The sequence below is a fragment of the Camelus bactrianus genome, chromosome 9 (genome assembly GCF_048773025.1).
Source record: "Camelus bactrianus isolate YW-2024 breed Bactrian camel chromosome 9, ASM4877302v1, whole genome shotgun sequence".
Taxonomy (NCBI): domain Eukaryota; kingdom Metazoa; phylum Chordata; class Mammalia; order Artiodactyla; family Camelidae; genus Camelus; species Camelus bactrianus.
The window spans coordinates 62,466,566-62,481,124 of NC_133547.1; the positions used below are offsets into that span (position 1 = coordinate 62,466,566).

The 14,559-nt window shown below is 37.1% G+C and overlaps 1 protein-coding gene across 3 annotated transcripts in view; it reads right to left on the minus strand.

Moving 5' to 3' along the window:
• Positions 1-13,721, minus strand: part of CBFB (core-binding factor subunit beta) — a 47,390-nt gene extending 33,669 nt beyond the window's left edge. Inside the window, exons 1-3 of one of the 3 annotated variants that reach the window (XM_074370618.1) lie at positions 13,346-13,713; positions 13,032-13,118; positions 8,158-8,274 (exon numbers count right to left, since the gene is read on the minus strand). In XM_074370618.1, coding sequence (XP_074226719.1) covers positions 8,158-8,274; positions 13,032-13,118; positions 13,346-13,423 — 282 coding nt within the window. In that variant the 5' untranslated portion in view covers positions 13,424-13,713. Of the gene's footprint in view, positions 1-8,157; positions 8,275-13,031; positions 13,119-13,345 lie in introns of all 3 variants that reach the window. The other 2 variants (XM_074370619.1, XM_074370617.1) reach the window with 2 other exon arrangements.
• Positions 13,722-14,559: the final 838 nt, after the last annotated feature.

Here is a 14,559-nt window from a genome sequence, read left to right on the forward strand (position 1 = left end):
ATAAGATAAAAAGTAAATGCTATTTCAAATAGAATACTTTTTTATTTTAAAATTTAAATATATACAGAAAAATGTGTATGTCACTAAGAATGATAATAAAAAAAAAAGAACGACAATATAGTAAAATATTAACAATGGTTTTCTAAGAGGCAGTAATGAAAGATTTTGGTACCTTTTCTAAAAGTTTATTTTCCAAATTTTCCTTATTTCTTTTGTCAGGAAAAAAGTTATTTTAAAATACTACATTGAGGGGGTATAGCTCAGTGATAGAGTGTATGCTTAGCATGCACAAGGTCCTGGATTCAATCTCCAGTACCTCCATTAGAAAAATAAATAATAAACAAACAAACAAACAAACAAACAAACCTAACTACCTCCCCCCTCCAAAAATTTTCTTTAAAAAGTAAATAAAATAAAAACATTACATTGATACATGTATGAACCTTAAAAGACATTATGCTAAGTGGAATAAATCAGTCACAACAGGACAAATACCATATGATTCCACTTGCATGAGGTACCCAGAGTAATCAAATACACAGAGACAGACAGTAGAATGGCAGTTGCCAGGGGCTGGGGGCAGAGGAGAATGGAAAGTTATGTCTAGTGGGTACAGAGCTTTAGTTTAAGGAAGATGATAAAAGTTTTGGAGATGGATGGTGGTGATGGTTACATAACAATTTGGATATACTTAACAATACTGAACTGTACAGTTAAAAACAGTTCAAATGGTAAATTTTATGTTATGTGTATTTTACCATAATAAATGAAACAAAACAAAATAAAAAAAAACAAGCTCAAAAAATCAAAAATACATCAAGATCTTGACGGAATTAACATTAATTTCAAAATTATCAATTTTATGAGCCAAACAGCATTAAAATTTATAAATGAGGAAGAGTTGAGAGGCACAACAGGAGTCCAAAATTACATCTATATTATAGCAGTTTGACAGAATCTGTATTTGTATTTTCTAACTCAATGTTTCATATGCAGTCAATGCTACCACTATTAATGTGACTCATAATAAAACCTCAATTGCAAAATATCTGATAAAGAACTTGTATTTAATACATAAAAATACATAATACAAAAAAACATAAAATTTATACTCATGAAAAAAACCCAGCAATTTCTGTCCTACATATCTACCCAAGAGAAATGAAAACAAATGTCCACATAAAAGACTTGCATATAAATGTCCAACGCAGCAATTCTCGTAATAGCCAAAACAATGCCTACCAACTGGTAAATGGATAAACAAAATGTGGCATATCCACAAAATGGAATACTACTCCGTAATAAAAATTAACGGATAACATGGATGAATTTCAAAAGCATGTTGCTAAGTAACACCTAGACACAAAAAAACTACATATTGTATGACACCATTCATATGAAATTCTAGAAAAGGCAAAATAGTAGTAATAGAAAGCAGACAGTGGTTGCCTGGACCAGGGGGTGGGAGGACTGGCTACAAAGGGGCATGAGGGAATTTTAATTTAATTTCTGAGGTTATAGATATATTCTGTATCTTTATAGTGGTAGTGGTTATACCACTGACTGTACACATTTGTCACTGAATTGTACACCCAAAACAGGTAAGTTTTGTTGTATATAAATTACATCTCAATAATGACAATTGAAAAAAAATCAATTATGAGAGAAAATAGAAAGCAGTAAAACTAGAATAAAGCAGCCCTACTCAAAACTTAACTTCTTTGGTTGATAACATTTCTTTATCCTTGTAGGTTTGAATTAATCACTCAATAAATCCTGGGGTAGGAAACAGAAGCAAAAAAGGGGAGAATTAAGGATGTTTTTCTCAGACATTATCTTCTCTACCTTGGAATATATAATTAAGGTATGGCCAGAATGAAATTTTATCTTTACACTAAAAGGTAAATCCAGGCAAATAATGCAGTTCAAGAAAAGGGGAAAAGATCGGTGCTGTATGTCAATTATATCTCAGTAAAACTGGAAGAAAAAAGAGAAGGGAAAAATAGAGTACATTATCTACAAATACTTCAGAGATACATTTACCACATATGCAAATTAATGTAACTCTAATTAGAAGGTACTATGACATCCTAATTTTTGAACATTACTTACTCAGGAAGTTAGTCAACTCTCCTTGGCTTGAAAATTTATTGAAATAAAACCTTTTCTTTAAAAATATAAGCAATAAGGCTTCTAGTTCTAAATTTTATGATTTGATTATTAACATATAGTATACTTAAAACATATTTTAAAAAACCCAGATTACTTATTTTAATACATGAAATCATTGATAACTAAATGCTATAAAATATACTTCAAAATACTTAAAGTCTAGATTTTAATTGAATCAAAATAAAGTCTAGATTTGACTGACAAGTTAGTCATAAAGTTGCCTCAATTTCTCTTGGGGAAAATCACATTTTGAAGGGTTACCACAGGTATCTTTTATTTGGAGTGACTGGGTTGTTTAAGTCTCAAGAAGTAACTTGCTGCTGAGCCTAAAGAGAGATTTCTCAAGGCTAACATCAAGGAGTGCTCTAAACACTGCCAAATTATGAATGGTATATAAACAGACACAATATTTATTTTGGGACAAAGATCCTGCAAGAAAGTAAGCAAAACACTCCAAAAGAAGCAGTCACAGACCTTTGGAGAAGACATGTAAAACAAGAGTCTGTCCTCATTGATTAAATCAAATGCTGTTAAATTTTGCTTTGCTATTTTATGCTGATGAAAATGAATGATAAAAGATTTTTAAATATAAAAGTTCAGAAAGAAAAAAAGTAAAACAAATGACTTATCAAAAGTTTTAAAAGTAACTATTATAATGAAATACACTTTATAACAACTCCCAATGTCTACTACTGTTATTTGACTATCAATTAAAATCATAAGTTATAAATAGGAACACAACCATAAAAAAAGTTGAATCTCTTTTTCTGGGACCAGGTAGTATATTCTAGATATATCTAGATAAGACTATATAGTACATTCAACTTCCATAGGAAAAATGGTAAACAAACAATAGCACCATAAAGTTCATTTTTTTCAGCTTATAAAATATTTTCACAACTGTTATCTTTATGCTCACAAACTAGGATCATGTATTAAGCACAAATAGCCACTAATTCAAAAACCTAAGGAGGCTTAAGAAAAATACAGAATGCGTGCAATTAATCTGACCACTCAAGACTATTAACTTATGGTCAGCTATAATCATTTGCATTTGTTTGAAATAAAAATTTGAAATAGGTCCTAAGAGGAAAGATCAGAGATTGGGAGTTGCATGGTCTATAAAAGTTTAACATAGGAACGATTTAAATTCTTATTTGTTGCCTTCCTTGCCTTCTAACAGCTAAATCAGAGGAAAGTAGTTTAAATTAAGGAAGAATTAAGAACATTTTGACTGCCTACGTTTATAAAATACCAGAATGTACCATTTGGGAAAGATGTAGTCTTCTTAACATTGTACAGCTACCTGAAGTGAAGCTGACTTGAAGGCACCCTATAGCACTGAAACTCCACGGTTATCTGTAATCTCACCCTACAAACCCATCAAATAGCCTACCTCTGGATAGGGCTTTACAATTTAGAAGGCATTTTCACATATTCTTGTATCTCATTTAATCTTCACCTGAAGTATATGAATTGGGCAGATATCCTGATTCCCATTTACAGATAAGGAAAACAGCTATAATTGTCTTAACTCATACCTAGAGATCTTTCCACTGCACTGTTTATTTTACACTTTTCTGAGAAAGATCGTTATTATCAATGTAGACAGCTCACTAGATAGCTGGGTGAAAAGTTTCAAATATATTTGATAGATTATAAAACTGGGTGCTCTGACTTGATGGTCAGTTATCTGTTAACAGGCCTTCCTAATTGAAGATCTTCAGTTTGAAAATATTCCTACAGACACAAAGGCAGAAAGAATGAACAAAAGGACTGATTTTGCTAAGCCCATTTTCTTAGATCTTAAAGCCATATTTCAAATCAAACAGAATATGGAGCTTCTGTTTCCCATTACCATTCTAGTTTTTTCTGAATTCACTAAATGTAAATGAATATTGTGGCAGCCAGCCTCCAAAATGGCCCCAATGATCCCAGCTTCCTCCCATGTGTATGAATAAACCACCTCATCCCTGCTGAGTGTGGGTTAGACTTAGTGACTTCCTTCTAATGAACATAATTAAGACACAAGTGATTGGAGAACAGGTCATAAAAACCAGGATGACTTCATTCTTTTTCTCTCCATGGAGAAAACACAGAACTAGAAACTGAAGTCACCTACCAAAAGTCATCTGAGTAAGCTTGGAAGGGGATCCTTTAGCTCCAGTCAAGCCCTCATAGACTGGACAGCCCCAATAGCTTGACTGCAATCTCATGGGAGACTTTGAGTCAGAACCATTCAGTCAAGCCACTCTGATTCCTGTAAAAAGGTACAAAGGAACTTTTGGGGGTAACTGAAACATTATCTGGATTGTGGGTGGTGTTTTCATGGGTACATACATTTGTTAAAACTCAAATTATACACTTAAAATGGGTGCATTTTTGGTACATAAACTAGAGTTGATTTTTTTTTAAGCCACTGAACTTGAGATAAACAACAAAGGGTTACTTACAAAAAAGTAGTGCATACACTTAATAAGTTATGGGTGGGTGGTGATATAATGCAAGCTGCAACAAGCTTCCACCACAAACTCACATGTACTAAACTGCTCCTCAAAATTGTTCCACCCATAGATTTTCCTGTCTCAGATGACAACAATCCCATACTTCCAGTTGCTCTAACCAAAAAAGTTGGGAGTCGGTATCTTGACTCTCACACTCTACAATGAATCCACAAGCAAATCCTGTTGGCTCTATCTCAGAATGTACCCAGACTATGACTACTTCTCATCACTTCCACTGCTACAACCATAGTCTCTCACCAAGATTACTGTAATAGCCCAACTGGTCTCCCTGCTTTACTCTTGCCCCCTAAACCTATTATTAACCCAGCAGCTAGAGTGATCTTTTTTCATTCAAAATCTAAGGCAGATCATATCATTCATCTGCTCAAAAAGCCGAAACTACTTTCCATTTTACTCAGAATAAGTCTGGGTTGATATAATGGCCTCCCATGGTCACATAAACTGGCTCCCTGCTATCTCCTTAAACCCATCTCCTACTACTCCTCCTCGTTCAGTCTGCTTCAGCCACACACAGTCCGCTTGCTGTTTATCAAACATACTATGCATGTTCCCACTCTAGGGCCTTTACAAGGCTGCCTTCTCTGTCTGGAACATCTTTCCCCCACATACCTGCATGGCTTATCATTCCCTAACCACCTTCAGGTCTCTGCTTAAACATGACCTTCCTTACCCAGACTATCCTATTTAAAACTGCAAACATTTAATAAATAAAAATTTAAAAAATAAATAAAAATAAAATTGCAAACATTCCCACTCATTGATCACCTTTATTTTACTCTATTTTCCCTTTTTTTCCCAGAGCACTTACCACTTTGTAACGTATTTCATAACTTACTATGCATATTGTCTACTCCTCCATTCCTTCTACAAAACAACTTCTAGGGCAGGATCTTTTTCACTGATGTATCTTAAGTGCCTAAGACAGTGTTCACTCAATACATAGAGTAAGTGTTCCACAAAGACCTTCTGAATGAATGAATTTTTGAGTAATTGTGTCAGGTACTCAGCTAAGCACTTTAAATACACTATTTTGTTTAATCACTAGGGCAACCCTGGGAGGTATGCACCAATCTCGTTTTATAATTGAGCACCATAAAGATTAAATAACTTGTCCAAAGTTACACAGCAGTAAATGAAGCAGTATATGAAGCACTTACACCTAACTCCAAAGGCTTAACCACTCATATTCTCAAAGCTGGGTATGAATGGGAAGAGAATTAAGCTGCTTCAGGAGGTAACTAGGCTGACAGTATGTAGAGGACAATGATTTGGGATCCAATATAAGGAGCAGAGGCAAATAATTAATATTTACAGAAATTCCTTCCATTTACTTTGCTTCTAGTCCTAGTCCTATGGGGACAGATATAAATGCTAACGGTTATCAGAAAAACATTATAGAAAAGGAGGAAGGGAAATAAGAGACCTCAAAGCCTGAGCTCTGTGGATGAGAAAACACAGGTCAGTATATTTTCTCTAAATTCACTGGCATACTTTTCCTGGTGGTATAGAGCAATATACTAGCAGGTTTTTTCCCCCCATTAAAAACTTTTTTTCTAGATTCTCTAAGTGTTGAGAAAACTATATTTGAGAAATACACATCTATACATAAACATTTACAGATTTAAATCTAAGGAAAAGATACAGATTTCTGTCAGCATTAACATCCTTGGAAGACAGCCATGTTCATTTGTTTATACACTGTCTATGGTTCCTTTCACATTGTAACAGCCGACTTGAGTAGCTGCAAGAGACCATATGCCTGCAAAACTGGAAATATTTACTATCTGGGCCTTTACAGGAAAAACTTATAAAACAAATAATAAAATATAAGTCTCTTGATTTCTTGCATCAGGTCTATTGCTTTTGTTGATATATTTGAAAATATATCCTCTAAATTCTAGACTAAGTTACACAATATTTTTGTTTTTATCGATCATATAGCTGAAAATATCTCAATGGTTTAAGTCTGAAAATAACGTAGTCTTCAGTGAACAGACACCATTAAATTAATTCAATGAACTTTCTAGTGGAGTTAACACCCATCTACTAGTTACTAAATACTAGAAGATTTCAGTAACACTGAGATGTCAATCTTGAAGTCCTAAAATAGTTAAGCATAAAAGTTGAGAGGAAAGGAATTTTTTTGATTTATGTCTTTATTATCTGTGCCACCACGTTAAACAAACTTTAAGGAAGTGATGAGGAAAAAAATAATTTCTTCATTTAGTTACATATTCATGCACCAAACAGATAAAAAAGCAATAATCCTACAAGGACTTCCCAACTTCTCCTTTATATATAAGAATTACCAAATAGTAAAATCTTGAACATTTGCTTTTATTCTTCCAAGCAAACAAGCTGATACATAAAAAAGCAAATTACTTACTTATTATTCATTTTTAAATTCTGTAATCTGTTTTCCCTCTCCAAAAGATCAGCTGGTTTGTCACCCACAAAAGATCAAACCTTATGTCATACAATTAAAGGAAACAAAAACTCTTCATTGTATATATACACAAAAATCCTTTTCCTAATACAGCCCAAAACAAAAATCTTAAGTTCCTCAAAGGTTAATATTTAGATATTTCTTATGTTTTGCAAATAAAGTCATAGGTTATGCTAGTCACAACATTTAGACAAGTAATTCAGTAAGTTAATAAAAACAGGTATGGAAACACACTGCAAAGGAAACAGGAGAAACACAGAGTGTTAACATGAGGTCAAAACATTTTTTTCCTTTAAATATTTTACTTCAAGAAGTCCATTTCTACATTAAAGGATGAACCAATCTAAGACATTATTCATTAACATTTCACCAAAATCATAATACATTTAACTTAGATTTTAATAGGGCTCTCAGCTTAAACATCTTCACCTACATCTTTCATATCTTTGACCTAAACTTTCAATATAAAAATTTTAAGACATTTATTTGTTTTCCCAGAAGCTTCTCCTCAAAACAAAAAAGTTATTTCCAAGTTAATGTTTTCACATTTTTCTCAAAATTAAATTTGCTATGTTAACAGAAGTAGAAAGTTACCCATGAATTATTTCTAAATATTAAATTTTAAGCCTACAGAGCATTTCCCCATTTTTCTCTAAATTTCATTTTTTTTTTACACTATAGTCACACACACTTTAGTAAAACAAAAAATTTCTTGTCAACACTTTTAAAGGAATTAAGTTTTGAAAGTTACATGTAAGAAAGCACACTACTCCTTAATGGCTAGAACTTTCTATGGTGAATGTTATATATATGAAATTAGTAATGAAATGATATAAAAAATTTGACTGATTTTTAAAAACTGCATTATATCTTGACAATATGGAATGAAAACAAATCTAAACATATGCCTGTATAATCAGACCTGTGATCTCTTTATTAAAATGTAAATTAACAGATAATCTCTAATAATGAAATAATCCACAGTATTTCAAATTGCAAAGAAATGCTTCCTACCTTGCCTGCTTCTCTTTCTAAGTCCACATACTCCCGGCTAGGTGTTTGTCGCTGTTCTCCCTGCCAGCTGGCCGGAAAAAACTGGAGAGACAGATTGGTTCCTGTGGCCACAAAAGCCTTTTAGAAAAATCAATACAAACAGGATCAGGAGCAAGACATTACATAAATTATGCAGGCAGTCATTTATTTTTACATCAGTTTCTGTCTTAAGCCAGGCAGCACTGAGATTACTTAAAAGCAAAAAACATGCACTCATCATTTTTCTTAAGTATTAAGTTACAAACATCTGATTCCATTTTGAAGACATTTGCCATTGGCTGCTTAAATATAAAATCAGACATGAATCAATACTTTCTTTCAGGTCATTTTTTGCTGACGTTAGTATCACGCACTGCTAATGTCTAACCAGAAGCCACCATTACTGAATTTTAAAACTTGTATTTTTAAATGTGAAAATCACTGAAGAGCTAAACATCTTGAATTTTTAAGCATACCACAATTTAAAAGTTGTGTAAATGAGACATTTTAATTTTTCTTGATTTCTTTTGCTCAAGGAAACACAATCCTCCAAAGGCCATGTTAAAAAGGCACTTGGGACTGTCTCTCCTCTGATAAACCATGCATTAGCTTGTGATGTGTCATGACTTCTCATCTCTCTAAAACCGTGGATGATTAAAAAAATAAGCATTTTCTAAAATTTGACTTTTGGAGAACTGGATCTGACGATAACAAAAGAGTACTTATCTAATACTTATAAAAGATTTGGATGGCACAGCTCTAAAACCATTTCGGATAAAGTGTCATTCTGTGTAGGCCCTGAGCAATTTAACTATTTCCCCTAAGTGAAAAATGGAAATAACACTGTCCTTCCTCCCCAGGAAAATCTGAAAGAAATAAATAAGTAAAAAGCATTTTGAAAAACAAAAACAAAAACAAAAACAAAACATACTTTCATCATCTAAATATTTGTAAGCTCTTCTTTGTTGAAATCAGAGAACTTTTTGTTTTATTTTACTAATTAAGGGTCTAAAGCATAATTTGTTTTCAAGCATAGAGTCTTCATCTGAAAGAAAGAGGTTCACATTTTGGGCAACTGGTTTAAAGCATTAGCTGATTCAGCTATCCATTAGTTCCCCTGATGACTAACAGCTTAGATTCTTTAGACATAAAAACTATAGTACTTCCTATTTACATGATTGGTACTATAGGTACAACTGTCAACCTAACTGCTAAGTCTCTACGGACATCTTCAACGGCATTTCCTTAGTCAACTGGGATACCTTTTCTTGTGGTATTTTGTATGAATGGAGACTGAAGAAACATCAATATTACATATTAATCTTAAGAAAAATCTTTGCCCACTATTAGCATCAGTTTCAAAAACAATCATGTGAAGTGAATGAAGTGAACTAATAATAGATCAAATGAAAAGCAGACACTAGGAGGCAAACTGCCCCTAGGCTGTGTGACTTACTTAACTTTGAACCTCAGTTTCCAGTAATTTGTAAACTGCTTAGCAGAGTTTCAAGAAAATGCTACATACATGTATTTGCTAATACAGTGAGAAATAATTTTTTATAGTTTTTCTTTTTAGGTTTTTGTTTTGTTTTGTTTTGTTTTGGGGGGGAGGTAATTAGGTCTATTTAAATTTTTTTTTTAATGGAGGTACTGGGGATTGAACCCAGGACCTCATACATGCTGAGAAGGCACTCTACCACTTGAGCTATACCCTCCGCTCAATGAGAAATAATTTTGACCTAGGTAAGACAGATTTTTCAGCCAGAGATAATGAAATACTCAGAGCAGAGTGGTGGCAGATAAGAGATTCTGCCCATGAATGAATATCCTGTCAAAATCCCCTACACAGGTTTCTTCAGTGTTCACCTAGTAACAGATTCTTCCACCACCAATGTAACCCAAATCAGCTCTGTGCTAAGTAAAGACATTCTGCAGCTTTTATTACCTCACCTCCTGTCCCAAGGCCAACCTCAGAAGAGATTTCCTGCTTCATCACTTCATGCCCGTTACCTCATCAACATCCCTCTCTCTGAGACAGAAGAGGTAAAAACAGATCATTCTAGAATAGCATTTCCCAAATTTATTGGACCACAAAACTCTTTCCTTTAATGGAATATCCACAAATACAAAGATGTTGGGAAAATTCTGTTTGAAAACATAAAAATGCCACACTGGTGTAAATGTCTGTATGCAGGATTTCCAGGATGTCCCAACCACATTTTATAGGTTTCGTAAATTGTAAAACAGCACACCTGTGCCAATCCAACATACCTTTTATTCCTCCATCTTCAGTATTAAAAGTACACAGATTTTTCTGCTTTCAGAGTCACCATACCTAAGTTTTTTTTCCTTTTATTAATCATTTGTGTTGAAGATATCTCTAACTTTCTTACTACAATAAGAATTTATATAAGGGATGGGATAAATCAGATTTTACCAAATAGATTCTATCCTTCATCCATAATCACTTTTATTTCATGCTATGATGTGGAGTTTGGCTAAGTTTTATAGCTAAAAAGAGATAAGCATCACAGCCCTTACACTGTTTCACATCCAAATACAAAATAAATTCTTCATTAACTTCACTGACAAGGAGATATTCAAAATAAAAAGAATAAAAGGGGAAAAAAGGGTTGGGAATAGTTTGGGGAACTATGTATATTTTTGTCATATGTCACTGCTATCAAAATAGATGCAACATAAAGCCTTTTCCACATCTATTTTCCACAACCAACTAAATAAAAGCCACAGTCTGTTTATAAGACATAAGATAAATTTTGGGCCTTAAATTAAATAACATCTAAGTTCAAATAATCAAGTACTCATGATGCAAGACACTGCAAAACCTGTACAGAGTGGGTATAAATAGAAATAACATGGTCTCCATCCTCTAGGAGCTAGAAATCCCTTAATTTAAACGTGGGTAACCTTGAATTACGGGGGGTGGGGGACTAGAAAGTAAGGGAAATGTGAAATTCCTTTCCAATACAAATAGCTACATTATTCAACAAATTAAGATGTGCTGTCTTAATTACAATTCTTACACAGATTTCAATCTACCTTCTTTAACCTTTAATACCTGTCAGAAATGAAGAACGTATAAAAATTTGTAGGATCAGATATTTGGAAGAGGGGAAAGCCTACAATTAGAACATCTGATTTATCCCTGAAGAGAAATTTATGACAAATACAAGCAACTTATAATACTGCTATAATATTAAATTTATATCATAACATAGTAATTCAAATATACTGAGTTAAATTATACTTTAAATTCATAATTACATGCAGTAAAGTTTGATATCACAGAAAACATCCTATTAGCTATGTTTCACTAGGTTTTTCAAAAAAACTTCAGCTTTAAAAAATTATGATAGCACTTTTTATCTCATCTTTTATACTTATATCAATTACCTCCAAGAAATTCATTGGTGAGGTATATCATCCACCTTTTGCAAAAGGAAGCCCAGACAAAGGATGATATAATCATTGAACCAACTAATAAATGATTCTTCTCGTACTCAGTGCCAAACCCAGAAAGTTATTTGTTCAATATGTTTGAATCATATAACTATTACAACTACTCAAGAAACTGAAAGTGGGCTAAAAGCTGGAGATTTCTTTTCATAATGTGCAATAATGACAAAATATTCTAGAGCTCCTAATAGATCTGGTCAGTATCTTCTTACTACCTGTAATACAATTCTAAGAAGTATTCATTTTAAATATTAAAATATTCTTTAAAAATAAATTTGATTTCAGTGATGAAACGTGAGGTATGTGACGTATCTCAATAAAAAGATTCTCTACTGTACAAGGGGGTGGGGAAAGTAAATGTTCCAATATGTCTTCCTATTGTTAACCTAAATTCAAACTGAGCCTCTAGCTTCAAAAGCCTGCAGATGCAATGGCCCAAGTCACGCAGTAGATAATCAATTCCATAATACAGAGCTTCAACTTTTTTTTTTTTATTAATACTCAACCTCTTTTCTTTAGTTTTTTTCCTTTCCACTTGTGGCCTCATCATTAGCACTTTCAATAGGACAAACCAAAAAGAAATGACAAGAACTAGGCCACTTTAATTTTTTTCAACATAAGGTTTGGTGGAGGTGAAGCACCATATCTACCGCCTCAGATAAACCGTGGATTGCAAGTCCATGCAATTCTTTAGGGACTGCAGGCCTTAAACGGGACATTTTTTAGGTTAGGAAGAAAAAAAAACCTACAATGGTTTCCTTCTGATTCTCCTGAGGCCTAACATTCTAAGAAAAAAAGATGGTACGTTCTTAAGGGCTTCTCCCCTCCCTCCCCATTAGAACAACAGGTAATTTTGGATTTGCTCTCAGATTTAGTCTCAGCCCTACCGAAAGTGAGACAGCTTCTCATTTAGATTTACGAAAAATCTAGCGTCTAAGAGACAATCGTCCAAGAGTCAGAACCTTGAACGAAGCTCGATTCTTCTTCCGAGTGAGTTTTCTTCTTACTAATACTCCGACCCTTTAATCTTTAATCGGTGTCACAGACTATACAACGACCTTTCCTTGTTTTGGTGGGCTCCGCTTTGAGTTCCACTCGCGGCAAAGTGTTTGCCGAGTCTTGTCTGGGAAACATCATTCACTCGTAGAGGGCTACAGGGAAGCATTTCCCCGCGAGGACGCTGCCCGCCAGTGTCTAGTTTCGCATTTTGAATCCCGAGTAGGAAGTGAGACGGCGCCCGCTCAGTTCCGGGAGCCGCGGCGTCCGCGGCGCCGTCCGGAACCGACCTGGGCCGCGGCGGCCCCCGCGCAACAAGTGATCAGCGCACGCGTCGCTCCCCCGTGCCCCGGGCCCCCAGCGTCCCGGCCCCGCCGACTTACTATTTCCGAGCGGCCGTCCCGGCAGGCGTTCTGGAAGCGCGCCTGGCGCTCCTCGTGGGGCCGGTCCCTGAAGCCCGTGTACTTAATCTGCAAGGCAGAGACAGCCCGAAATCAGAAGCCAAATCCGCGACGCCGCCCGGCCCGCGCGGCGCCGATAAGGGCAAGCAGAGTCTGCGGGCAGACAGCTGCCAGAGCGAGATTGCCCCTTGCCCGCGCGCCGACACGGGGCTCCCGGGGGCCGCGCCGCCCAAACTTTTCTCCGCCCGGGCCCACTCGGGGCGCGCCGCGGCCTCCGCGCCACCCGCCCGCCTCACCTCACACTCGCGGCTTAGCTTCCTGAAGAACTCCTCGTTCTCGAACTTGCTTCTCTGGTCGGGCACGACGCGCGGCATCTTCCCGCCCTGAGGCCGAGCCGGCCGGCCGGGCTCCGGGCTCCCGCGGGCACCCGCTGGCCGGCTCCGCGCTGACCGACTGACCGCCCACCCGCGGCGCCCTGACTCTCGCTTCCCTTTGTTTCCAGCGCCCGCCCGCGTAGGCTCCTGCTCCCAGGAGTCTGAGGTGTCGCTGCCCGCTCGAGCCCAGCCCACGCCGCCGCCGCCGCCGCCACCGCCTCAGCCGTTGCCTACCGCCCGCGCTGACCCAGCACTCGCCACCCCCGGCCGCCGCCGCCACTTCCTCTCGCCGCCCACCTCGCTAGCCCGCCCGCCCCGCCCCCGTCGGCCCCACCCCTCCTGCTCGCGCGCCCGCCCGCTCCAAACTCCGGCAAACAAAACGCACCATTCACAACTCCGCGACCCGCGCCGCGCATGCGCCGCCCGTCAGCTAGCGGGGCCGCTAGGCTGCAGCGAAACCCACCTCCTCCAGCCGCGCGGTGCGGCCCTCTTACCCAACCCCGCCCGCGAGTCAGTTTATATGGAGTTTCCTAGTGGGGATCTGCCCGTTCCTGGAGTCAGGGAGCAGACCGTGCAGGTCCTTTCTTTCCACCGCCTGGAAGTTTTGGGCCTCTCAGCAGCACGGAGTAACCCCAAATTGTCACCTGAACGCGAGGAAACTTAAGTCTTTGGAGGGATGGGAAGGGTGTAGGCAGTGCACATCGAAGACTAAAGGAGGAAAGAGACCAAAGAATCCAACTATCTGCATCATGGTGGAAAAGTCGGAGCTATTGGAGTGAGAGGGCCTTAAATGGGATCTCATTCAACTCCCCTGCCTGCTGGCTGGGGCCCTTAGGCAGACAGTGGACCTCTACTCCTCAGTTTGCGTATTTCCAAATGGCAGACACTCACAAGCTCACAGTGTTAGCATGATGGCCTTTATGTAGTTCTAGCATATAATAAGCACTCAATAAATGTAAGTTTCTAAAGAACTGAATTTATTCAGTTTCTAAAGCTGAATTTATTATACAACCCAATGCCAGTCCATATATTTGCCCAAATGTGCAATCAAATCCTAAAAAAACAAGATCCACAAGTTCTAGGGAAGTCATTTAGCCCAAGCTGGAGAGAATCTGACTTAGAATTTATGACAGAGC